This window comes from Sapajus apella, unplaced genomic scaffold (genome assembly GCF_009761245.1).
Source record: "Sapajus apella isolate SASKATOON/1434 unplaced genomic scaffold, GSC_monkey_1.0 scaffold61, whole genome shotgun sequence".
Taxonomy (NCBI): Eukaryota; Metazoa; Chordata; class Mammalia; order Primates; family Cebidae; genus Sapajus; species Sapajus apella.
Genome location: NW_022437001.1, coordinates 4,948,022 through 4,975,418, shown reverse-complemented (window position 1 = coordinate 4,975,418; position 27,397 = coordinate 4,948,022). Strand labels below are relative to the sequence as shown.

General features: G+C 43.6%; 1 protein-coding gene across 2 annotated transcripts in view; it reads right to left on the bottom strand.

Moving 5' to 3' along the window:
• Positions 1–2,213: 2,213 nt before the first annotated feature.
• NR3C2 (nuclear receptor subfamily 3 group C member 2) overlaps positions 2,214–27,397 on the bottom strand; it is a 357,173-nt gene continuing 331,989 nt past the window's right edge. The window contains exon 9 of one of the 2 annotated variants that reach the window (XM_032246540.1): positions 2,214–4,942. In XM_032246540.1, the coding sequence (XP_032102431.1) occupies positions 4,787–4,942 (156 nt within the window). In that variant the 3' untranslated portion in view covers positions 2,214–4,786. The remainder of the gene's footprint in view (positions 4,943–27,397) is intronic. The other variant, XM_032246541.1, reaches the window with a different exon arrangement.

The window sequence follows — 27,397 nt, the reverse complement described above, 5'->3', positions numbered from 1 at the left end:
TTGGAAAGGAGGCTTCTGTTTTTGGCCCAACAAGAGACCTGCACTTTAAATTTGGGCAGTGAATAAATGCATGGCAGCTCAGGACTGTGCACTGGTGTCTGGATTTCTTCTTCCTTGTGGACTTTAGCAGCTAAAGAAACACTGCAAGGTGGAGCAGCTCCCATGCTGGGAGCAGCAGGATCAGACCCAGCCAGGCTAGTTTTCACAGGCACTGCCATCTACCCTCGGTCAGGCTGGCCCAGGGCATGGAGATCCATATAAATGGGTTTCTCAGACTACGGAAAACTTGGAAACCACTGTCTTGGCAACATACATGCTGCAGTGAAGTATCCAAGTAACCGCTAGTGGTAGACACTTAAAAATCCCAATCTTTCACCTCTCCCCAAACCCATGCCCTTCTGTGGAGCCCTTTCAGGCTGATCCAGGGCTTGTCCTCACAACTTGCTTTGGCCAATGGGATAGGAGCAAACTTGATTCAGTCAGAGGCATGGAAAATGTTATAGACCTTTCCAGGGTCTGTTTTAGAGCCCTGGCTTTGCCGTGAAAATAAACCCAGGCTAGCGAGAGAGGCTGCAGGGAGCAAGTGCTACTGCAGAACAGGCAGGTGCAGGCTGACCACGGATGTACAAACAACCCCAACTCAGCCCAGCCTGGCTCAGATCAGCACACCCCACCCCACTTCCCCCAGCCGACTCATAGACTCATGATAAATAGTAAATGGTGATTGATCTAAACCACTAAGTTTTGGGATGTTTTGTTATACAGTGGCAGCTAACTGCCTGTTATGTCACCCCATTGTTCACTTTGCTTTGGACAGTCTTGGTCCATGCTCAATGTTGAGATCGTGCCTTACCCAATGTTGTTTGGGAAGCTACTGTTTTATTTCCAAGAAAATTGCTGCAGTAGCAAGTGGATGACTTGAAATTAAAGTGCCAGAGATACTTGTAATCAAGTCATTTTAATCTGTGTACATTTGCAGAGTTTATAAAAAATATGTTAGAGCTGATTTGTACATAAAGGGGCAATGTTTTCTATTTGCTTGGAGGGAATTCAGCATATAGAAGCAAACAAGCCTCTAACTACATAGGCATCACCGGGCACAATTTGTTTTTAACTGCTCTGGCATATAGTGGCTGGCTGTCTCAGTGGCAGAGACATAGTTCTTAGCGAATGATTCCTATGTGTGGAATTCTTGGGGCCTGAGAGCACTTTTAGAAATTCTTAGAAATAAAGTCACACTTGACCCAAGAATGAGTCTGTTCAAAAAGGGCTCCCCCTTTAGCCAAGGGTGCACATTGTAGGGGCCTCCTGCCAGCTTTGGGTGGGTTCCCAGCCCAAAATGGCTTTTGTTTGAAGTTAGGGGCTCTCTGTGAAAAGCCCTGCTCCCTAATAGGTTGAATTTCTCAAATTTTTAAATCCAAAATTGCATGTATAGTATTTTACACACCAAAAATTTGTTCTCACAACTTTCTTCCTGTGCTATGTTCAGTGGGTATGCTGTGTTCCAGAAATGTATCTGTTGTGTTACACAAAGCTGAATTTGTTTTACTATCAAATAGTCTTCTCTTGCTGAAAGCAAATAATTTAAACAATCTCCAGTTGAGTAACACATTAAAAATGTACTGTACTGGAATTTATCTTGTGGGAAATGTTTTCTCTTTAAAAAACAAACAAACAAAAAAAACAGCTAGTGATTGCTTACTGCTCATTTGTGGCCCATATTAATGAGTGGAATCCAGGGGACAAGCCTGCAGGAGTGTCAGAAGCATTGTGGCCAATGCGGAGCTGAGCATCTTGACGGTACAAGGGTCCTGGGGGATGACAGGGTGAGGCCACGTAGAGAAAGAACTTTGGTGTCAGATGGGGCTCAACTCACCTTAGTCTCAAATTCTGCAGAATAAACAAGTTTTCACGTGGTTGTGAAGCTAAATGAGGCAATGTGTATATAGAGTTGAGCAGCTGCATGGCAGCAGTTTTTCAATGGCTATAGAGTATTTTAATAAAGCAAATATTAAAAGTACTAGAAACAAGGTCTCTAAGCAGTCCCCAAAGAGCAGAATTAACATGTGGCTAACATAGGATTCTTTCTAATATGGAAAAACACTGCTCCTCTATCTTGGATGTAGGCTGAATACATATGATCAAGATTTGGGAGGGCACAAAATCTGGGTGTACCTACAGACATTCAAATAAATAATCTCCAAAACAACAGGTGATTAAAGTAAAGTATTTATTGTAATCTGCTTACAGTCCTTTGCAAAGACAGACATATGTTTTTGCATAAAGATATAAATTGCTTCATTTTAAACTAATTTAGTGTTTTTTTTTTTAATTATATGAACTTTTGGTGAATTATGAACTGTACCAAACCAAGATTTTTAAGAGCAATATGGTACAAAAATAAGAGCAGACAGACAGTTTAGACTGGGACAGGCATTCAACAGTGAATTTAGAATATGGCTTTGCTGTTTTAATCAAGCAAAGTTATCTGGAAACACACAAAGAGCCAGTAACTTTGTTAATACAAAAAGCTGATGCAGACCATCTCCATCCCAAACCTGGTTAAGTCAGAATTCCCATTTTATAAAAACTAAGTTTGAAATAAAAGCTGCTTTTGTAAGTAAGCCGTTTCTTTTCTAGCAACTCCCAGTCTGCATGCTGTGTATTTATTACCTTCAAAGTGTGGCTTTCATATTGCTGTGCATGTAAGTTGACTGTATTTAAAGATCTGCCTATAAATTAAATTCCTGAAATTGCAAATTATGTAAGAAAAACTCCCCCCTCGAAGTGCAGCTTTCACAGGTTTCCCCTTGCATAAGGCAGGTGTCTCTTGAAAGACAAGGTAATGTTGCCTGCATGGTGAACCCTGGAGATAAGTGTTGATCCATCTGCTGCTTTCTCCTGGCCATGGGCTTCTCCAGCTACAGCTTTTAGGTTTTGGAAAATAATATGATTTCACTGAGCAAATCTGATGATTATCATCACTTTTAAAAGATTAATTTGGCCTCTATTCAAAGTAGTTTATTTAGTGCAATCATATCGTTAGTTTCCCCAAAGATATATATGTTTGTGGTTTCGGGCAAGAGAAAAGCCATAAATTGCATCAGTGCCAAACAGATTAATGAATTAAAAATTTTAGTGCCACTGTCTTGCTTGTATGATCTGTAGTTTTTCTCCAAAACTGTTTATGTATAAAATTTATTTTTAAAACCAACCTTTTAAAAATCTAAAACCCCTCTCTCTCTCTCAGTCTCCACGCCATTCAGACTGAACCTCGCCAAGATGGGCTGTCCCAGTGCATCCTGCCATGATCTATGTGTTCCTGTGACCAGTTCCAGGAGTGCAGAACCCCTTTCCAAGATCAAAAGGGAATAGCTGATTTTTAACAGAGAGTGCATGGAATTTTTTTCCCCACAGGAGAAAATCTGATTTTCTAAAATGGGAGGAAAAGATGCTCTCTGAGCCATTGAATTCCCAGTCTCGCTCTCCTAGAGCTGTTTCTGCTTCTGGAGGAAAAGGGAAATGAGGCAGCTTTTAGGAAAGCTGCAGCACTTCCAAGACCTCCTCTCCGACGTGTGTTGTCAAATGACACCTTCCAGGAGCTGCAGACACTGCAGCGTGCCATTCCCCGACGGAGTAGGATGAAGCAGAAGCCGGAAAACGTGCTCGAGTCCCACAAATGCCCCAAGCGGGAGACCAAGAACAAAACAAAAAGTACAGAAAAAGTAGAAAGGCTTCAAGACAACCAAAGAGGTTTAAGTGTGGTTATTTACAACAGAGACTGTAAAATGGTAAATTAGATATGAAGCTAAAAAAGGCACAGCTTTCCCTTTCTTAAATACACTGTAAACGGTTCATTATGCATGCAGGACATTGCACTTTACAAAAAAAAATTTACCTTGTTTTTTAGACAAAGATAGTACTTAAATAGTCTCCAGCAAAATAGAATTCTTTCAAAAATACTTTCCCATTCATCCTATTAACCATTAAAGATTTTTTTTTTTTGTATGTGTCTCATTTACAAAAGATCCTTATACCTTATTTCAGGTCCTTCACAATTTATACATACAGTAATGTACAGCACAGCAAAAGACTGCAAAAATTATTTGTAAAGCCAACACAGTAGATACTAGAAATCGAAACCAAGGCATTTGTTTTTTAACATCTTATCCATTCTAATTAAATAAGAAATGGACGCTAACGGGTGTTTATACCAGTGATGCAGAAGACCGTGGACGAGCAAGGGCTCAGAGGGGGCTATTGCCCCACGCCACGAGTTCTGTTATTACACAACAGGAATCTGTATATATTTTTTATTATTTTTTGTGTTTTTTTAAATAACAAAAGAATATTAATGCCCCATATTGACTATACGTTTTATGTGCAAACCAAGGGTAAGCTTTAAAAAGTTCATTAGTCCTTGAACCCTTTTAAAACAAGCGAACGATACCAGAAACTACATGGCATAGTTAAAACTTCTTCCATCTGTGAAAATATCAAAATCAGAGTTATTGACTAGATATGGCTTTTCATCCCGAGAAACAGGAACATGTTTCTAAGCGCTGGGGGATTGGAGAGGGGGGAAATCCTCAGACCGCTCTGGTCTCGCCAAATCCACGGAAAAACAGCTTTCCTGGCTCCAAACCCCTGACATGATTTTAAACTTGAGAACCTGTTCAAGTGTGAATCAACCATCACATGTTAAAAACATGATTTCTTGGGTCCTTCGTGGGTGTGGAACAAGACGGGGAAACTTAAGGCAAAGTTCTTCCGGGGCGGCGGGCGGTCACTTCCGGTGGAAGTAGAGTGGCTTGGCGTTCCCCGACTCCACCTTGGGCAGCTGGTCGCTGATGATCTCCACCAGCATTGCCGGGAACTCCACCTTCAGCGCCTGGGATTCTCGGAAGGTGTAGAAGCAGAATTCCAGCAGGTCGTTCACCAGCTGCAACACAGACACAGAGGGGGCATGACACAGGAGACCCACTTCTGACCTCTGCGTCCTGACGTTGGTGGGAACTCAAAGGGCAACATTCCGAAAGCCTCCCAGGAGGCCATGTTTTCGTTAATTGAGCACAGTCATCTGTCCTGGGAGAGGAAGAAGGGTGCTCATGTCACCCATGTCATCTGCCTTCCATGGAAAACATATTCAGCTGAGAGCTGGGTCATTTTTGAGCACTGAATATATCAGATGCAGCAGGGACAGTGACGAGATAATAGTGCCCGGGTCACTGAACTGCATTCATCAAATTCTAATTTCTAATAGTGTGCATATGCGTGTATCTTTGTATGTGGGGATAGGCCTTCCCAGGCTGTAAGGTGGGCTGGCAGGGAGGGGCAGGTGCTGGCCCAGGAGGGTGAGGAGCAGGAGAGAGCACCCCACAATGCAACTGTGGTGTCCCCTTAGCCGGGCCTGCCAATGGAGCTGCCGCCAAGGGGACAGCTGGCACTTCCACCTGCAGTCCCAGGTCCTCTTTCCCTCCTTTCTGGTTCTGCCCTGTGGGGGCAGATCTGAGCCGCCTCAGCTACTTCTATTTCAGGCTGATTTTGAGACAGTGAATACTACCAGGGACAAGTTCTGAGGTGTCCCCCTAGCTCATTTTCCCTATTCTGTAAACCAAGAACCTTTTTCAGCCCCTCCAGACCTGAACTGCTCCTAATTTATGTAAAAAAAATTCTAAATGCAGCATGGCATTACTGTTGCACAACAAGAACACTGCTATTCCATTTACTAGGAACAGTAATTCCAAATAAGAAAAAAAAAACCTAAAATGCAATAGAAAAAGAAAAAATACACTATTTTTTCTATAGTTAATTCTATATTCCACTATGGGAAAAATGTCTTTTGGTCATTTCCAACTGTACGATAGCTGGCAATATGAATGTGACCTGCCATAAAATAACTCTTAATAAAGTGATTCTGTTGAACTTGCATCTGTAACCCTAATGATTTTTTAATAAAACCACTCAATTGGCAAGCTTTAATTGAGTCAGACAGTAAATAACTGTTTGGTAAAGGCCTCAATACAAACCAGGAATCAAGAAACTCTCATCAGGGAAAAAAAACTGTCATGCTTCTGTTGGTGCCTGTCACTGCCCTCAATCTGCAGAGTGGTATTTTCCTAATCAGCTACCAAGGACTGTGGGGTTTAACGTGCTCTGCACCCGCAGGATGTCTGGGCCCAGAAAGCTGAGAAATAGCACGATGTCCACACACACATGCTATGCCTCAGTTTCCTCATCTGTAAAATGGGGATAAGAATCGTCTCTGAGCCTCAGAGTTGTTTCAGAGGACTGAATGACTCAGGTAAAATGCTTCAAACTCTACTTGGAACAAGTTATTACAGATGTGGAGAAGCACCGCTAGACCAAGACCGCTTTGATTCTGTGCTTCTCATGCTGCTTCCACAATAAAACACCATTTTCCTCTATGGGACAGTTTGTGAAACCTGCTCTGTGCCATTCTGGTGGAATTTGGTCCTTGGGTTCCCCTTCTATAAAATGAGGAATAGGAGAACCTTGTTTTTTTGCCGTTTCAGGAATGATAGTTAAGAAACATGCCATCCCACTTCTGTTTTTTCTCACATGGCAGGTCCATGGCTGTCAAAGCTACCGCCATACTGGGTGTGGCGGTCCAGATGTGGTGCCACTGTCTGTCAGCAGTGCCAACTGCTAGGTGGGGATGCTTTGACCAGGCTAGCAGAGTCTTGCACACCCACCGCAGTGCTCGGGAACCAGATGCCCTGGAGTCCCTCCATGTGGGTGCCTGAAGGGCTGTGAGGGGGACTTTCTTAAAGTTTTAACCTGAGGGTAGACATCTTGGTTTCTAGGCAATATCAACCACCACAAGGATGCTCTGTCTGGTGGCCACACCTTTCACATTTCTGGGATTGCGCCTTGTTCATGTCTGGGGATAAAGGTTCCCTGTTCTCAGGCCACAAGGGGTTTGGAAAGAGCCAGCATCCATTATCTACAACTCATCCTTGCTATCTATCCAGCTAAGCCACCGAGCACCTGCTCTGTGCCAGGCACTGGGGAAGCTGCAGTGAACAAGTCTCTGTCTCAAGGCATCTGTGTTCCTTTCTACTCAGCAGAAATACACACAGAAAGGCAGCTGCTGCCAGTGTAAGGAGGGAAGGGGGAAAGGGAGGGGGTGCAGTTCAGAGGGGCTCTCAGGAAAGATGGGCTTGGCACGTGACCTGAAGGCTGCATGGTCGTCAGGGGACCAGCAAGTGCAGGGTTACCTAGGGAGCTCTGAGGAGCAGAGAAGCCTGCTTGCCTACCGACCGACATCCCCAACAAGTTACACAGCAGAGCCAGGGCCATGGAAGGGTTCATATTGGTACGCGGGTGACGGCAATGCTGGCGCATATATGTAATAAGAGAAGGAACAGAGTAAGTCGACCCTTGAACAAGAGGCAGCGTGCAGCCCAGGCACACCTGTGAACCTGCTAACAGGGAGAGGTCCCAGGCCCTCTTGGAGCCTCTGCCCCTATCTGTAACACCCACAGAGACATGTCCACAGCACTAAGCATCACCCAGGAGATGCTGAGAAAACAGACAAGAATGGAGAGAGGCTGGGGCTAGGGGATCAGCTGGTTTTCCTCACAGGTTGGCTGGGGACAGGTGTCCTAGATGCTACTCACTAACCATGCATATTAACCTGGGGTTGGCATTTCCCACCCACCTCTGTTCCGTGTTCCACAGATGGAGAAAGCAGCTCATTCCCAGTCATGAGGGCTTCTGTTTATGGCTTGGTCAGCTGCGGAGGGATGGAGCCTTCGTGCAGAACCTGGGCCTGGTATCAGAGCCAGCAGGTGGGATTGGCCTGGCAGCTGGGGGCTGGGCACTTGACTCTGTAGGCATGACGTTATCAGTGGAGGAGGGGGTGTCACCACCAACCACTATCGGGAAAGGGCTTATCCTGTATCTATAAAGATAAGCTAGGATGCCCACAGGGGTGGGTATGCAGAAGGCCTCAGCACCTACCAAAAGTGCTGGCAGCCATAGAAGCCCATCTGGCGCACCCTGCCCTGGGACGAGGCTGAAAATCTCTGTAGGCCTACATCCTGTACCATGACTGCAGTTGCTGAGGTCTGGGAACATCTGTGGGAATTGAAGCGGGGGCCCCCAATCACTGGGTGAGCAGAATGTGACCAAGCTGGTCTGAGCTGCAGGTCCTGGGCCCCATGTGCTCACTGACCTGCAGAGCCTTCCCCAACCCTGACCTGCTACAGCCAGTGGGCCCAGGGAGCCTTCAGGGCAGGACGCACAGATGCCTGGCCCTTAGCAGATGTTTAAGGTAGGCAGGTGATGCAGTACGGAGCCTCATCTCAACTGGAAAATTCCAGGTACATGAAGTTAATAGCTGCAGGTGGTTAGATCTCAAGGAGGTGGGGGACAAGGCCAGGAGAGCTGGGTGAGTCACATATCAAACACCTGGGTCAGCCTGGATGCTGACCAGCCAGAATGGACACTGCTTCCTGTGCCACACTGCTGTGTTATGGCAAAGCATCTAACAGTCACCCTGTATATTCGCATGGGCATCTCCTGGGTACCGGCCTGGTGCAGTGCACAGGTACACTTGTGCAGGTACAAGTGCACAGGTACAGGTGCAGACTTGGCCATTCTGGAGCCTAAAAAAGCCAGGAAATGAGGATACAGGTGCATATAAGGCACTCATACATCATCAGACACTGTCCCTAACCCCCACTCAGTGCACGATAGGCCACTGTCCCCAGTACAGGGTTGGCAGAGGCAGGACAGGCTGAACTCGTGTCCTGGAAGGGGATGCAGGGCAGGGCGGGAGCTAGGCTGTTCATCTCTAAATGAGCACTGTTTCTAGTTTGAACCCAAACCACTATTCCCACTGCAAAGTGTGAAACCACCAAAGAAGAGTTCAGTTCATCAGCATGTGTCAGTTTTGGAATGGCGGGGGGGAATGCCAGACCATGCCAAAGGCCACCTTTCAAAGCAAATCACTTCAGAATGACTGTGTGCACGGCTCTCCTGGGGAATGCCCTGGCAATTTCCTCAGACACTCACTTGGCATGGAATAATTTTTTGAAAATGTTGTGCTCATGGGTAGCTGCTGCTGCTTTCAACCAGCTATTTCTATGCAGTCACCTCTTCCCCGCAGGCCTTCCTGGGACCCAGCCTGAAGGAATCCTTTCTGGCCTCTCACCTCGCAGATGACACATTTTTTTTGTTTTTCTAATTTACTTGACAATTAGCGTTGGAGCCCGGTGACCCCACTTCCTGTTTTATCCTGCTGTCCACATCTTTATCCGTTTAACCTGTCCTATTTATGGTGCAACTCCTCAAACCGTGGCCTGCAAGCTCATTGACAGAGGAATCACCTACTTATTCCCCACAGCTCCCAGGAGTGGCCCCTTCATGTTTCTGCTGTGCAGCCCTGGGGTGGGCTGAGGGCTAAAGGGATTCCAAGCTACTGTTGCCTGGATTCTTGCTTCTCAGTTTCTCTGACTTATTCAAACTCCCAGTGCTTGGGAATAACTTATTTCAACAGTATTTTTTAGGGTAGCATGTTGCTAGTTTTGTTCAATGAGTCTAAACAAAAACTGGGCAACTGGCTGGGGGCAGTGGCTCATGCCTGTAATCCCAGCACTTTGGAAGGCCAAGGCGGGCGGATCATGAGGTCAGAAGTTCGTAACTAGCCTGGCCAACATGGTGAAATCCCATCTCTACTAAAAATACAAAAAATAAGCCAGGGATGGTGGCGTGCGCCTGTAATCCCAGCTACTCTGAAGGCTGAGGCAGGAGAACTGCTTGAACCCAGGACATGGAGGTTGTGGTGAGTGGACATCACACCACTGCACTCCAGCCTGGGTGACAGAGCGAGACTCCATCTCGAAAAACAAGCAAAAAACTGGGCAACTGAAATGAGCATCTTCATTTTGTGGCACCAATATTGCAAAACTCAATACACCAAGCTAACCCCTTTCTATCCTTCCCTAGACTCCGGTTTCCTTCAACCTGTTTAACATGACTCCATCCGCATGCCATGCCATGGGTGCTCTATGAGCCCCATTCTCTGCTCACTGTGGTTAGAGGCACCGGGGTCGGAGTGGGGAGGGTGGTCACAGCGACTAAGCCCAAAGTGCTACCTTTGCTCATCAGCACAAGTGACTTCATTTCAATGAGACCAACACAGTGATGGCCTGGCCTGCTGTCTCAATGCTGATTCCCACTGACCTTTCCTGGTAGATCCCAGGCTAGATGGAGAGGCAAGAACCCTAATTATAGTCAGCAATAAGAGTCCCACATTATTAGGAATCAGAGAAAGACTTGTGCTTGACTTTTCATTCTGTACAAAATGCATCTGCTGGGATCTCAGAAGTTTAGCAGACGCCCAGCATGATTTATCCAGCTGATGGGCCACAGCTGTCAGGGTGGAAGAGAAGCCTGGCAGGGTCACAGGACGACTGATGGCACTTGGCTCACTCCGATGAGGCCATGGGGCTCAATCTGCCTTTTCCCTAGTCCCCTCATGAGTCATCGCTGGGTCAGGCCAGCGGCCACTCCCCACACCTGGTTTCCACTGCAAATGATGGCTTCTCAGAATGCCTTGCAGGGAGAGTCTCCTTGCTGCACATCTGGGGCCACTGCTGCTGGTCTGAGGTTACATAATCACTTAAGCGGTGATGAAGCCTGAATGATAACAGCCTCTCTAAAGTAGGTCCCACATGATTTCAGTAGCATGCTCATTTCTTATATGTTATCTGCTGACTCCATACTGTTTACCTAATTGGAATGAGCTTTTGCCTAAAATGAGCATTGGGGCAGGGGATATTGGGAACTTTATTTTCAAAGATCAAAATTTTAGTCAGCGATATTGATGGGGTTAGAGCAAAACAGACATCGATTTAACTATGAATACTCCAATGCTAGTAGTTTCAGTGGACACAAATGAGTGGTGACTATTTAGTCCAGGTGTTCCAGAAACAGCTTTGTGAACATTGGAAAATGACCTGAAGTGATTATATAGGGGGTATGGCCTTCATCTGAAACAAAACGAAGTTATGGCTGAATGCGGTGGCTCATTCCTATACTCACAGCACTTTGGGGGGCCAAAGTGGGCGGATCATAAGGTCAGGAGTTCAAGACCATCCTGACCAACATGGTGAAACCCCATCTCTACTAAAAATACAAAAATTAGCCAGGCATGGTGGCACGTGCCTGTATTTCCAGCTACTTGGAAGGCTGAGGTAGGGAAATTCCTTGAACCCAGGAGGCAGAGGTTGCAGGGGGTTGAGATAGCACCACTGCATTCCAGCCTGGGCAACAGAGCAAGACTCTGTCTCCAAACAAACAAACAAACAAAAAATGTTATTTTTGGATATGGCACTAAAAACATAGGCAATGAAAGAAAAATAAATATCAGTAGATCAAAATTAAAAACTTCCATGCACCCAAGGCCACTAGCAAGAGAGTGAAAGGCAACTGAAAGAATGGGAGAAGATATTTGCAATCATATATCTGATAAAGGGTTAATGTCCAGAATATATAAAGAACATTGACAACTCAACAACAAACAAACCAAACTGAATCAAAAATTGGTAAAGCACTTGCCAAAGCCATTTCTCCAAAGAAGATACACAAATGGCCAATGAGCACATGAAGAGATGCTTAACATCTCTAGTCAGCAGAGAAATGCAAATCAAACTAAAACTGCCATGAGATAGCATTTCACACCCATCGGGATGGCTATTACCAAAAAAAGGGGGAAATAACAAGTGTTCAAAAAAGAAGTGGAAATAACAAGTGTTGGCGAGGATATAGAGAAATCGGAACCCTTGTATGCCACTGGTGAAAACGTCTAATGGTGTAGTGTTTTGGAGGACAGTATGATAGTTCCCAAAGAGATTAAACAGAGAATTACCATATGACACACCATTCCACTTCCGGGCATATACCCGAAAAAACTGAAAGCAACTACTCGAACAGAAATTTGTAGGTAAGTGTTCACAGCTGGGCGGGGTGGCTCACACCTATAATCCTAGCACTTTGGGAGGCCGAGTTGGGTGGATAACCTGAGGTCAGGAGTTTGAGACCAGGCTGGCCAACGTGGTGAAACCTCATCTCTATGTGTGGTGGCAGACGCCTATAATCCCAGCTACTGCAGAGGCTGAAGCAGGAGAATCGCTTGAACCAGGGAGGCAGAGGTTGCAGTAAGCTAAGATTGTACCACTGCACTCCAACCTGGGCAACAAGAACAAAACTTCATCTCAAAAAAAGAAAAAAAGTGTTCACAGCAGCATTATTCACAATTCCGAAAGGTAAAAACAACTCAACTGTCCATCCACAGATTAACAAAATGTGGCATACACAGAGACCTATTATTCAGCCTCAAAAAGAAATAAAATTCTGATACATGCTACAGCACCATGAACCTCCAAACATTAACTAAGTGAAATGAGCCAGACGCAAAAGAACACACACTATGAGATTCCACTTATATGAGGCACCTAGAGTAGCCAAATTCATAGAAACAAAGCAGAATAGCGCTTACCAGGAGTAGGGGAAAGGAAGGTAGTGTTTAAGGGATACAGAGTTTCTGTTTGGGGTGATGGATGGTGGTGATGGCTGCACAACTACGTAAATGGACCTAACACCACTGAATTGTACACTTGAAATGGTAAACTGTGAGCTATGTATATTCTGCAATAAATATTAACTTTTAAAAAACAGATTCTAAACCCCCAACCTGCTCCCAGTGCAGGCGGAAGGGAAGATGCCCACTTGTGCCCAGATGGCCCCTCAGCCATGTGGCTCTGCTTTTTTCCCTGTCTGGTTATATCTCAGCAGAAAGTGACAGGTAAGAAAAACCCATCCCTTACAAATTCTGCAGCATTTGATTTGTTTCTATAGCTAAAGAAAAGGTTATGCTACCACTCACTTATGGGCTCCGTTCTGAAAACCCAGGCTCCAAAATGCCATCATGTAACTGAGTGTTCCTGGCAGGCTGTCTCAGTGGGTGAGTTTTGGAGAGTCCTGAAGCCCTCCTAGATCCAACCAAGAGAGATCAAAAGGCACTTCGTGGCCAAAAGTTTGTCAGTGAGCACGCCTGGTGCATCAGCTAAACACTAGGCATGTGAGAGGCATCTGGGGCCTTAGTCGGATGCTTAACGACACTAATGGAGTGACAGAGGCAGGGTTGTCCCATGCAGCCTCCCAGGGCTGGTTCCAGAGTCTAGGCTGGTGCAGGTTCAGGCAGTCTGGGTTTGGCCAGTGCCTGCCCAGGAATGGGCTGGCTGGGATGGGAGAGTGGAGGGTGGAGTAGGTGCTACAGTGTCTCATGAGAGACCAAGAGCTTTCTGAAAACTCACCCTGGCCCCCATCCATTAGCATCAAATTGTTATCAAGACTATGTTTTAATTTGTTCTTCATTCCCCCTTTTTTTTTGTTTTTTGAGATGGAGTCTTGCTCTTGTCGCCTAGACTGCAGTGCAGTGGCACTATCTCGGCTCACTGCAACCTCCACCTCCAGGGTTCGAGCGATTCTCCTGCCTGAGCCTCCAGAGTAGCTGGGAATACAGGTGCCTGCCACCACGCCTGGCTAATTTTTTGTATTTTTAGTAGAGACAGGGTTTTACCATGTTGGCCAGGCTGGTCTCGAACTCCTGACCTCTTGATCTGCCCAACTCGGCCTCCCAAAGTGCTGGGATTACAGGCATGAGCCACTGTGCCTGGCCCTTCATCCCCATTTTTATAACAAGTTCAACGCCAATCACTGATCTCTGATCAAGGGTGAATATTAAATCCTCAACACATGTTTGGATGCTGTGCTAAGCAAGATGGGCTCAATTTCCTGGCAAATTTTTTGTTTAAATTTATTTAATTTCCACCTTGTTTAAGTTTCCTTGTTTTAAAAGCCTCATTCTAGATCACAGCTCCGCCTTCTTGAAAATAGGTCTATTATACATGTGAAAACCACAAAGAAAAATGACAAAATGGAAGAGAAGAAAGTAGAGCTTAAAGATAGAGGGGTAATTAGAACATTGCTGAACAAAGGAAATCTAATGAAAGGGTGGTGTTTGAAATGCATTGGCATGTTACTGTATATAGAAGTGTGAACTTTTCCTAATCTTGTTTTCAATATTTCCGAGATCTTTCTTGCAAATGTACACTACGCTGAGCAAAGTAAAAATCTAAGCTGGCTTGTGTTTCTATGTTACCAACTTTAACATTAGGTTTAATCTAGATTAGGCAATTAGATCCTTACTTCAATCTCCCAAAAAAAAAGAACACCAAGCAATAAGGGGCAGATCTTAGTGGCCAGAGGCAGCCTTAGGTGGGAACACGTGCGAGCAAGGTGTCTCAAGTCAATAGATAAGGACTGTTTTCTTCCCTCATTCTGTGATGCCACAGAAAGCCAACAGGGTCCGGTAAACTACCGTCACAGGCCACGTCTGGCCTCATGCTTTGTAAGTTTTTTCCATGTTTGTGTTTTTTATACTTTTAAATGACTAAGAAAAAAAAGCCAAAGAATAACATTTTGTGACATGTTCAAATGATATGAAATTGTTTAGAACACAACCACACTCATTCATTCCTTCACATATATCCTGTGCCTGCTGTCATGCCACAGTGGCATAGCTGAGTAGCTGTAACCAAGATTGTGTGGCCCACAAAGCCTAAAAACATTAATACGTGGCTCACTTCAGAAAAAGCTTGCTGACGTATGGATTGGAAGGCATCTCAGAGATTCAATAATAGTTTTTGAAGGAACAGGTTCTGTTTGTTTGTTAAAATACATAAATCACGTGCACCTGTAATCCCAGCTACTTGGGAGGCTGAGGCAGGAGAATCACTTGAACCTAGGAGGCAGAGGTTGCAGTGAGCCAAGATTGCACCATTGCACTCCAGCCTGGGCAACAATAGTGAAACTCCATCTCATATATATACATACATACATACATACATACATACACACACACACATATATCTCAAGTATAAGATGTCTCCATCTTATTTAGTATTTAGTTTTCAAAACCACTAAAATGTGGGGGAAAAAGGTCTCCAAATTAAGCAATATGGTGGTGCCTAGATCTGGCTTTCCTGTTACCATACGGATTCTTCTAGCCTTTAGGAAATGCTTTGGAAAGAATCCTAGCAGTACGGGGATAGGGCTAGGTAACCAGAGACATCATGCAACTTAAAGGTTCCAGAAATTGTCAGTTAAATAGAGATCCTCTGTCATGTATGGCTCCTATTCTTGGCTGCTCCTTAAGGAGTCATTTCCCTTTGAGCCTATATTCTCTGGGCGTTATATATATTCACAGTCGATCCTCCATATCCATGGTAGCTAGCTATATCTTACAAAGTCATCTGACCACTGATTTAATGAATACTGAACAATTGCTCCTAGGGGAAATACAGGGTTAGGTTCCCACAAACTACTGTAACCACCCCCATGGGGCTGACAAGAATTGCATGCCAGGTTCTGGAGAGAAATATAGTTATAATTAAGTACTAATCGTGCTGCACTTTGCCTCACTTCCTAGTTGCTAAACGTCACATAGCACTAGATATTGACTATACAGACAGGTCTCTGACACCAGAATCAAAGACTTTTGTTTAAGGATCTCTTAAGACAACCCTGTCCAACCCATGGCCCAGGAGACTGCATATGGCGCAGGATAGCTTTGAATGCGGCCTAACACAAATTCGTAAACTTTCTTAAAACATGATGAAATTTTTTTTTTTTTTTTTTTTTTTTTTTTGGGAGTTTTTTTTTTGTGCGGGCAGGGGGGAGTGCAGTGGCGCCATCTCAGCTAAACATTTATATATTTAGTGGAGACAGGGGTTTCACCGTGTTAGCCAGGATGGTCTCGATCTCCTGACCTTGTGATCTGCCTGCCTCAGCCTCCCAAAGTGTTGGGATTACAGGCATGAGCCACCACACCCAGCAACATGATGAGATTTTTTTGCAATTTTTTCTTTTTTTTTTTTTTTTTTTTTTAGCTCATCAGCTATCACTAGTGTTAGTGTATTTTATATGCAGCCCAAGACAATTCTTCTTCCAATGTAGCCCAGGGAAGCCAAAAGATTGGACATCCCTGGCTTAAGATGTTTTTCAGACCCTGAATTCCAACAACCAGTTTGAAGACCCCCACAGAGGAACAGGGTCAGCATGAGAATATGACTTCTTCCTCTCCCTGTTGAGCCACTTTCCCCAACTCTTCAACCAGTCAATGACCTCCACACTTCCACCCACTGCCAAACCCTTAAAAATGCTTGCCACACACTCCTGGGGAGATGGATTTGAGGTTTCCTCCCATCTCCTCTTTTGATGTGACTCTGATTAAACCTCTCTGCTGCAACCCACTGTCTTGGCATATTGACTTTCTGGGTGCATCAGACAATAACTTATTATGGTTACATTGCTGGTCACAACTTTCTCAACAAATGACCAATATATAAACTTGTTTTATGCGTGTTTCTGTTTAAAGACATCTTAATTAATGTATACTGCCAATTCCTTAACCTTGAACTCATGGCAAACGGCCCTGTTGCTCAGGCCTGATGGATGCTTCTTTAACACACATATTTTCTCCATAAGCCATGTCATAGCTTTCTTGCACTTAGGAACATAGCACTGAGGCTCTATGCTTGGGGGCCATCTCAACAGCAAACTCACCAACAAAATGCACAAAAATGCAAAACAAAACAAAACCATGGCATGCAACAGACCTCAAAAAGGATGAGTATTTACGGCATCAGAGCTGAAATAAGAGAGTAGGGTCACCTTGTTTGATCTTGCCAGGAACATGCACATCGATGGCAGGCATTTTTCACTGCTCTGCACATCTGGGAATGCCTGTAAAAGTGCCCTGAACATTGATTTTAGGGTTACAAATACATTTTAGTGAGTAGGTGAAGTTGTAAATACAAAATCTGAGAATGATGAGGACTGACTGTAGTTTAACCCATATATACTTTCTAGTCCCTTTAGGACCTTAATAAACTTAATTGGTCAATTGGCATCTTCCTAGTCTTTTAAATATCAATCATTTTAAAATTATCTCCTCTATTCTATGATGACACTGACAATAACATTTCTCTATTGCTTGAGAGTGTCTCACTCCTTATAAAATTCCTTCACTATTTCCTTTTTGTATCAAATTAGGTCCTGGGTTTAAAAGTTCGTTTTTTAGCATATCAGTGAGTCCCTTGTCTGCCTGAATTCTATGTCCTGCTCCATCCAAACTGTTTGTCTTTGATATCACTGCTGTCTTCTTCCCTACCCACACCTGCAAGGTGCTCTACCCCCTGCAAGCTGTATTTCAGGCTGAATTATGACAAACACAATCTTAAACAGATTATATTATGCATAGGTCAGGCTACATAATTGGTGGGGCCCCAGTGCAAAATGAACATAAGGGGCCCCTCGTTGAAAGTTTACTAAGAATTTCAAGATGGGAGCAGCAGAATATTATGCCAAGAGTGGGACTGCAAGGCCACACACCCATGACACTTGGCCCTGGTGATACCCACTTTATGGATGAGTCCAGAGTGACAGGTAACCATCAGCAATGGAGCGACCCAGGCGGAGGGCTGGCCTACCACCCATAGGAGCCACCTGATGGCTACCTCAGGTGCTTCCTTCCCTTCTGCCTCACATATGAGTCCGTGAAAATGCATTTAATCCCCCCCCATCTTAATTCCTTTCTCTACAAAAAGGGTAAAAATAATCTAAGTAAGCATTACTATTATTTTCTTTTTATAGAGAAAGGAATTAAGACAGGAGGGTGATTAAGTTTAAATAGTAATATTTACTCATCCTCACCTCATGGAAACATTAGAAGGATTTAATGACAGGACTTAGAAAGAAAGACACCATGTAAATCCCAGGTATTACACAGTTATTATTATATCGTAAGAAGAGGGATTTGAGCTGCATAGGAGCAGGGGATTTACTGACACAGGTGTTAGACAATAAGATAGTTTCCCAAAATCTCCCCTAGATATATTTCACATCAGGAAGAGGTTCCTGTGTGTCAGGTTTGATTTAGATGTGATCTTCTAGAAGTTCAGAGCACAGGACCTTCAGAGGTTTTTTTCTACCTAAAACTTTTGTTTTTTCCACAAAGATCACCCTGTGACAGCACAAATTTTGCAGTCAGGTGAGAATGCCTGATTTCCTCCCAGAATGAGGCAAGACCCTAGTTTTTCCGCAGTGTTCTCACAGAAAATCACGTGCTTGTTAAGTCTTCAAAACTAGCTGTGAACACCGGCACATGTTATCTGTAACTTTTGAGATATCAATGATGAAGAAAATGAGTTGGTGATCATAAGAAAAATACTTTCTCCCTTCTCTAAATAAACTGGGATCAAACACAGCTTTTAATTTTTGCCAGTTAAGGAGTAAAAGAAACAAACTATTTTCTGTTGTCATCATAAGAGAAAGATGATTTCGGCATCAAAACAAAGTGAAAACAAACAAAAACACAGAATGGGAGAAAATATTTGCAAATCATAGATTGGATAAGGAGTTAATACCCAGAATATAGAAAGAACTCCTACAACTCAACAACAGCAACAACAAAATTGATTAAAAAATGGGGCAAAGACTTGAAAAGATATTTATTCAAAGATGACTTACAAATGACCAGTAGTGCACAGAAAGGTACTCAGCATCACTTAATCATTAAGGAAATGCAAATTAAAACCACAATCAGTTACTACTTCAGGACCATGAAGGTGAGTATTATAAAAAAAATCCCAGAAAATATCAAGTGTTCACAAGGATGTGAAGAAATTATGATCCTTGTTCAATGTTGTGAGCAATGAAAAATGGTGTATCTGCTGTGGAAAAGTTTGGTGGTTCTTCAAAAAAATAAATATAGAATTTTTATATGATCCAGCCATCTAACTTCTGGGAATATACCCAAAAGAATTGAAGGCAGAGTCTCAAAGAGATATTTATATATCCATGTTCATAGCAGCTTGATTCACAATAGCCAAAAGGTGGCAACCCAAATGTCTCTTGACAGATTAGTAGGCAAACACAATGTGGTGTATATATACAATAAAATATTATTCAGCCTTATAAAGGGAGGAAATTCTGACATCTGCAGCAACATGGATGAACCTGGAGGACATTATGCTAAGTGAAATGAGCCAGTCATAAAAAGACAAATATGTATGAGTCTCCCCATATGAGCTACTCCCAGTAGTCAAATTGATAGAGACAGAAAGTAGAAGGGTGCTGGGGGAGAGGGGAATGGGGAGTTTTAGTTTTTCAAGACAAAAAGCTCTGAAAATTGGTTGTACAACAATGTGAATGTACTTGACACCTACACTGTACACTGAAAAATGCTTAACATGGTAAATTTTATGCTTGTGTATTTTACCACAATTAAAAATAAAAAAGAAAGCATAAACTCCTACATGGATATTTCCCCACAGTTAAAAAAGGAAGCATAAACTCCTATATGGACATTTCCCCTCCTCATTCCTCTAAAATATAGTATAATTGCATCTTCGAATGTTGCCTGGCTGTTGACCAACAGTTGGTAAGCTCTGTGAATTATCTAAAAACCAGCCACTGAAAAGGCATTAACCTTGAAAGAGGTAAGCATATTACCCAGGTTTTACATTAAGTCAGCCACAGAAAGTTATGACCAAGCACAAAAGGCTGAAGAAGGTAAAAGTTCCATGGCTGAATGTGGAAATGAACCATCATTATAATTAAGGTATAATGTACTGTGATGGGTGAGGAAGGGCTCAGGACCAGCATCGCTGAACTCAATCATGACTTAAAACACAAGGATCAGCTCAGAAGCTTCATGGCTGCCTTTGATGCTGAACTCTTCACATGGTGACATATACACATCTTCACATATACACACATATATGCACATAGTATATAATAAAGTCAGCCATGGTCTGGAATAGAGTTTCGGGGTTATTTACAAAGATAGGCTTGTTAAGTTGCTGGGATTTTTTAGCCAGGCTTAAACATTCAAACACAAAGATACTGCATATTCTCTCAACCACATTCGAACTGCTCATTTACACACATTTACACATTCTGTTATCATATAACAGAAATAGCCATCATTTATTTATTTATCTATTTAGAGATGGAATCTCACTCTGTCACCCAGGCTAGAGTGAAGTGGCATGATCTCGGCTCACTGCAACCTCTGCTTCCTGGGTTCAAGTGATTCTTCTGCCTCAGCCTCCCTCGTAGCTGGGACTACAGGTGTCCACCACCACGCCCAGCTAATTTTTCTATTTTAAGAAAGATGGGGTTTCACCATATTGGCCAGGCTGGTCTTGAACTCCTGACCTCATAATCTGCCCTCCTCAGCCTCCCAAAGTGCTGGGATTACACGCGTGAGTGACCGTGCCCAGCCCACTCTCTTCTATTTATTACGGCAATTTTACTAAGGAAGTTTGCTGGACAACACTCTTCACATTAAAAGAAAAATGAACTGCTGTCCCTGTTTGCTTTGTGGGTTCTAATATATATACTGAAAACCCCGTGAGCATTACCATGCCTTGAGTTGATCCAATATTCTTCAAAAGCACCTCCCAGCTGCAAGGGCTACTGAACAGTTGTTCAGGCCATTTGCTAACTGACCTTTCTGCAGCTTCTGCCCCTCAGACCCCTCATTGGCAAAGTGGGGCACACACTCCATTTTCTGGCTTGTCCTGAATGTCCCCATTCTGCCTCCTTTTCTTCCCTTGGCAACAGGTCTTTCTCAGATGTTTTGCAGCCACCTCCCCATTTGACCACCGCTTTTCCTCTGGACCCTCTTCCACTCTGGGCCCTCTTCTCAAGCTGCACCAACACCTGGTCAGTTCCATCCACTCCCAGCTTCAGTGACCACCCACATGCTGCCACCTCCCACATCTGCAGCAGCGGGCTGCTTTCCTCACCTTCACCCACAGAACTCCGTGTTTACCTGCTATTTTCTCCAGAAAGTCCTAAAGGTCTTTCAAATTCTGTATATCCTAAACAAGCTCTTCATCCCCACTCCCAGATCTCCCTGCCCTGAGCACCCTCCTCTGTGCGAGTGCCACCCTGCAGCTATCCACTTCCAGTCCTGGGGAGTCCTCTTTGACTTGCCCTTTCCTCTCTCAACCTCCCCATCCCATTCATCACCAGGAGTCATCATTCCACCACCTGAATCTCTCTTGGCGCTCCTGCCCCAACTTGGCTCCACCACCTCTCAGTGAACCACAGCACCCATGTCCCAGCTGGGACGCTGCCTGCTGGCCCTCCTCGATCCTCCAGAATCTGTCAGACAGCACCATCCGCACAACTTTCTGCACTGCCTGGAATGGTGGCAACTAGCCACATATGGCTGTGGAGCACTTGAAATGCGACTAGTGTGCCCAGGGGACTCACTTTCCATTCTACTTAATTTACTTAATTTAAATTTTCCACATGGCAGTGGAAATGCCATTGGACATTGCAGCTCCAGATTCTCTACAAATGTGGTGAAAATTCCTCAACAGCTTCCTTGACCTGGCTTATGGATTCCACCATTGTCTCTCTCCTCTTTCTTTCCTTCCTCCTATGGCTCTCTTGGATACGAGGACATTCTGCAGCACATTCATGGTACTGCCAGCACTGGGTCCTTTATTATAGACACAGAGCAAATAGCCTTATTTCACTGTCTCCTGAGCAACAGGAAAAGAGAGTGAACATTTGTTCAGTGCCTGCTATGTGATAGATGTCTCAGTTCCTGTGTTATTTCATTCATTCCCCAAACTTCCTATAAGATGGATATTGTTACTGCCTTACAGTTGAAGAAACTGAAAGCCAAAAACTGAAGTGAATCACCAACATGGCTGAAAGAAATGGAGATCTAGTGCCAGAGGCCACACTCTTTCTGTTCCCCGCAGTGGTCTCATTTCCATGGCAGGCTCCTATTTTGGCCTCAGAGCGTTTCCTGAGGAGAAACTTTTCCTTAGTGGAAAGATGTAAGACAGAATAAAATATGAAGTGAATGGGCTACCCAACTAAATGGTGAACAGAGCCAAATGTGCAGCTTCCATTCTTCCGCATGAGGTAAGAAATGTTTAAAGTAAGTTTGTGCCTTCCTCTAAGCTGCCTCTGGTGTGATCCTGAGAGAAATTACTAGGACCACAGCCAGATACAAAAGCACTCACTAATTATATGAGCTAGGAGTCTCTCAAAATAATTTGTGAATAAAAAATAATGAAGGGATATCTCCACTGATCCCACTGAAATACAAACTACCATAAGAGAATACTACAAACACCTCTATACAAATAAACTAGAAAATCTAGAAGAAATGGATAAATTCATGGACACATACACCTTCCCAAGACTAAACCAGGAAGAAGTAGAATCCCTGAATAGACCAGTAAAAAGTTCTGAAATCGAGGCAGTTAATTAGGAGCCTAACAACCAAAAAAAAGCCCAAGATCAGACGGATTCACAGCTGAATTCTATCAGAGGTACAAAGAAAAGCTGGTACCATTCCTTCTGAAACTATCCCAAACAATAGAAAAAGAGGGACTCCACCCTAAGTCATTTTATGAGGCCAGCATCATCCTGATACCAAAACTTGGCAGAGACACAACAACAAAAAAAGAAAACATCAAGCCATATCCTGGATGAACATCGATGTGAAAATCCTTAATAAAATATCGGCAAACTGAATCCAGCAGCACATCAAAAAGCTTATCCATGATGATGAAATAGGCTTTATCCCTGGGATGCAAGGCTGGTTCAACATACAGAGATCAACAAACGTGATCAATCGTGTAAACAGAACCAAAAACAAAAGCCACATGATTATCTCAGTAGTTGAAGAAAACACCTTCGACAAAATTCAACAGCCCTTCATGCTAAAAACTCTCAATGAACTAGGTATTGATGGAGCATATCTCAAAATAATAAGATCTATTTATGACAAACCCACAGCCAATATCATACTGAATGGGCAAAAGCTGGAAACATTCCCTTTGAAAACCAGTATAAGACAAGGATGCCCTCTCTTACCACTCCTATTTAACATAGCACTGGAAGTTCTGGCCAGGGCAATCAGAGAGAAAGAAACAAAGGGTATTCAAATAAGAAGGGAGGAAGTCAAATTGTCTCTGCTTGCAGATGACATGACTCTATATTTAGAAAATCCTATCCTCTCAGCCCCAAATCTCTTTAAGCTGATAAGCAACTTTGGTAAAGTCTCAGGATACAAAAATCAATATGCAAAAATCACAAGCATTCATATACACCAGCAATAGGCAAGCAACGAGCCAAATCATGTATGAACCCCCATTCACAACTGCTACAAAGAGAATAAAATACCTAGGAATACATCCTACAAGGAATGCGAAGGACCTCTTCAAGGGGAACTACAAGCCACTGCTCAAGGAAATAAGAAAGGACAAAAACAAATGGAAAAACATTCCATGCTCATAGGTAGGAAGAATCAATATTGTAAAAATGGCCATACTGCCCAAAATAATTTATAGATTCAATGTTATTCCCATCAAGCTACCATTGACTTTCTTTGCAGAATTAGAAAAAACTACTTTAATATGGAACCAAATTTCATATGGAACCAAAAAAGAGCCCATATAGCCAAGATAATCCTAAGCAAAAAGAACAAAACTGGAGGCATCACACTATTTGAATTACACTATACTACAAGGCTACAGTAACCAAAACAGCATGATACTGGTGCCAAAACAGATATACAGACCAATGGAACAGAACCAAGGCCTCGGAAATAATACCACACATCTACAACCATCTGATCTTTCACAAACTTGACAAAAACAAGCTATGGGCAAAGGCTTATTTAACAAATGGTGCTGGGAAAACTGGCTAGCCATACACAGAAAACTGAAACTGGATCCCTTCCTTACACCTTATATAAAAGTTAACTCAAGATGGATTAAAGCCTTAAATGTAAAACCCAAAACCATAAAAACACTAAAACAAAACCTAGGGAATACCATTTAGGACATAGGCATGGGCAAAGACTTGATGACTAAAACACCAAAAGCAATGACAACAAAAGCCAAAATTGACAAATGAGATTTTAATAAACTAAAGAGCTTCTGCATAAAGAAACTAGCATCAGAGTGAACAGGTAACCTACAAAATGGGAGAAAACTTTTGCAATCTACTCATCTGACAAAGGGCTAACATCTAGAATCTACAAGGAACTTAAACAAATTTACAAGAAAAAACCAAAAACCCCATCAAAAAGTTGGCAAAGGATATGAATAGACCCTTCTCAAAAGAATAACTTTATGCAGCCAGCAAACATATGAAAAAAAGCTCATTATCACTGGTCATTAGGGAAATGCAAAGCAAAACCACATTAAGATATGATCTCATGCCAGTCAGAATGGTAGTTATTAATAAGTTAGGAAACAATAGATGCTGGCGAGGCTGTGGAGAAACAGGGACACTTTTACACTCTTGGTGGGGATATAAATTAGTTCAACCATTGTAGAAGACAGTGTGGTGATCTAGAACCAGAAATACCATTTAACCCGGCAATCCCATTACTGAGTATATACCCAAAGGATTATAAATCATTCTACTATAAAGACATATGCACATATACCTTTACTGCAGCACTATTTACAATGGCAAAGTCATGGAACGAACCCAAATGCCCATCAATGATAGACTGGATAAAGAAAATGTGGTACCTATACACCATGGTATGCTATGCAGCCATAAAAAAGGATGAGTTCATGTCCTTTGCAGGGATGGATGAAGCTGGAAACCATAATTCTCAGCAAATTAACACAGGAACAGAAAACCAAACACTGCATGTTCTCACTCATAAGTGGGAGTTGAATAGTGAGAACACATGGGCACAGGGAGAGGAACATCCCAAACTGGGGCCTGTTGAAGGGTTGGGTGGGGGGGAAGGGGAGACAGAGCATTAGGACAAACACCTAATGCATGCGGGACTTAAAACCTAGATGATGGGTAGATAGGTGCAGCAAACCACCATGGCTCATTTGTACCTACGTAACAAGCCTGCACATTCTGCACATGTATTCTGGAACTTAAAGTAAAAAAATAATTTATAAAAATACTAATAATTTGTGAACAGTCTCTGCTGCTTGTGGCAGTATCTCTTTTGTGGTTACTGTGTCACTTTTTTTTTTTTTGAGACAAGTATCCCTCTATTGTCCAGGCTGGAGTGCAGTGGCACAATCTTGTCTCACTGCAGCCTCTGTCTCCTGGGCTCAAGCAATCCTCCCACCTCAGCCTCCTAAGTAGCTGGGACTACAGGTGTGCACCACCACACACGGCTAATTTTGTGTTTTTAGTAGAGACAGGATTTCACCATGTTGGCCAGGCTGGTCTCTAACTCCTGACCTCAAATCATCTGCCCATCTCCATCTCCCAAAGTTCTGGGATTACAGGCGGGAGCCACTGTGCCTGACCATGTCAAGGATACTTAACGCCCTTTTCACCTAAAGAGCGACATCTCCCCAGTGTGTACATATAGTATTTTCTGTACCACCAGATTTCTGTTCCTCACACCACCCACCTTGCCCCTCTCGTAGTAGGGAAGCCATGGCTCCAAGAGCCTGGCTAGAGAAGAGCCATGTCAGCTTCTAGCATGGCCCCTGGAGACACAGAAAGCAGCTATTCAGCAAGGGGATCCTCAGAGATCTGAGAACTTCCTTCTGGGAACTTCCTTTTGTGCATGTGTCCTGAGGGCTGGCACGTGGTGGTCATGCATAGAAGCAAACGCCTCCAAGCCAAGGCCTGCTCAGCTCATGTTGAGGTTAATTTAACATTTTGTTTTGGGATCTGCTACGGTGACATGACATTTTAATACAAAGCAAGTTGACTGCCTTCAACATGTAACCCTGTTTCTGTACATTGCATGTTTCTTGTATATTACAAGACATAACAGAAACGATGAATTGCAGAACATGCCAGGGAAGACGCAAACGAATCTGGAGTGCCGGAGGCCGGTGCAGCTGTCCCTAACATTCCCAGATGCTGGTTTTCTGATTTCCGAAATGCAGGCCAGTCTAAAAACGAGCAGCTGTTATTAGCCACAAGTGCTCTCTCATCACGATGGCAGTGTCCGGAGCACTTAGCAGTGAGTCAAGGACGTTCTGACTCTCACCAGCTACCTAGGAACCTTAAGAGATCACTCTCTGGGGCTGTTGATTCTTCCATTAAATAAGGATTCTCTGACACCCCCTTGGAAGGTTTCCATGACCCCTGCCCAGCACAGCTCCTCTGCCTTCTTCACAAGGCTTGGTACCAACGTAGAATAAGTGACAGTGAGCCCACAACTCCCTATGTGCTCACTTCCTCGGAGGTCCCAGCATGCTGCCCTGTGACTTCCAGGTGCTGTCTGGTTGCCCTGTCTGGGGTCTTTCCCTCCTAGGACACTGCCTGCCACTTTTAGACACTCAAGTGTTTGTTGAATGAGGTGAACATCATCCTCTACCAATTCCTAAGGACAGACTTTCTGTTTGCATTGGCCTGTTGGTCCTGGAAATGTGGCATGGGCTCATCAACAGATGAATACATCGACACGTGCTCCCGAGGGTCCCATCATCCAGGGAATTGGTTTTAACACCTGATTACCTTCTGCCTTGCATTATGCTCCAGTTGCCTCTGTAAACTCTAAGCTTACCATTCTACTAACACATATGCACACCACGTGGAAGAAATCCAGGTATGTCCTGTGAGTTGTGTGCATGTGTCCTGAGGGCTGGCACACCATGCACGCTATTTATCAGGAGTCAGGTTGGTATCACATTTATTGTGTATCTGTAGCACTGTCTATCCTGCTAGGGAGAGGGCACATTTTTGCTAACTGTATATAATGACATAAAACTGCAACATATGCTGTTTAATAGGAAAAGGGCAATTTTTGCGTCAAGAGGTACTATTAATATCATCTTTGTCAATAATTGTTCTACACATTGACCATAACATAAAGAGTCCTTGATCTCTCTAAGAATGAACAGAAATTGGCAATAAATCTGTTAGAAATATGCTTCTTTTACTCATAGGAAATTGCTATTCTTAGTAATAGCTAAAACATTATTGTCCATTCTTTCTAATAGAATAAGGATTCTATATGCTTTACATATGAACACCTGAACATTTACAATGCAAAAGTCCTAGTATCCTTACCACAGCTGCTTTGTTTGAAATTTTTTTTGCGGGGGGCGGGGGAAGATTGATGTTCAGAGGGCTTGGGCCTCATTAAAGTCATTGACCAGTTCAAACACTCAACTATCAACCTGTTCTTTCAGAGAACGTTCCTCTCACCCACCTTGGGACCATTCTACCATGTGGAAGAAATCCACATGTGCCCTGAGAGCGGTGTGGATGTGCCCTGAGAGCGGTGCGGACGTGCCCTGAGAGCGGTGCGGACGTG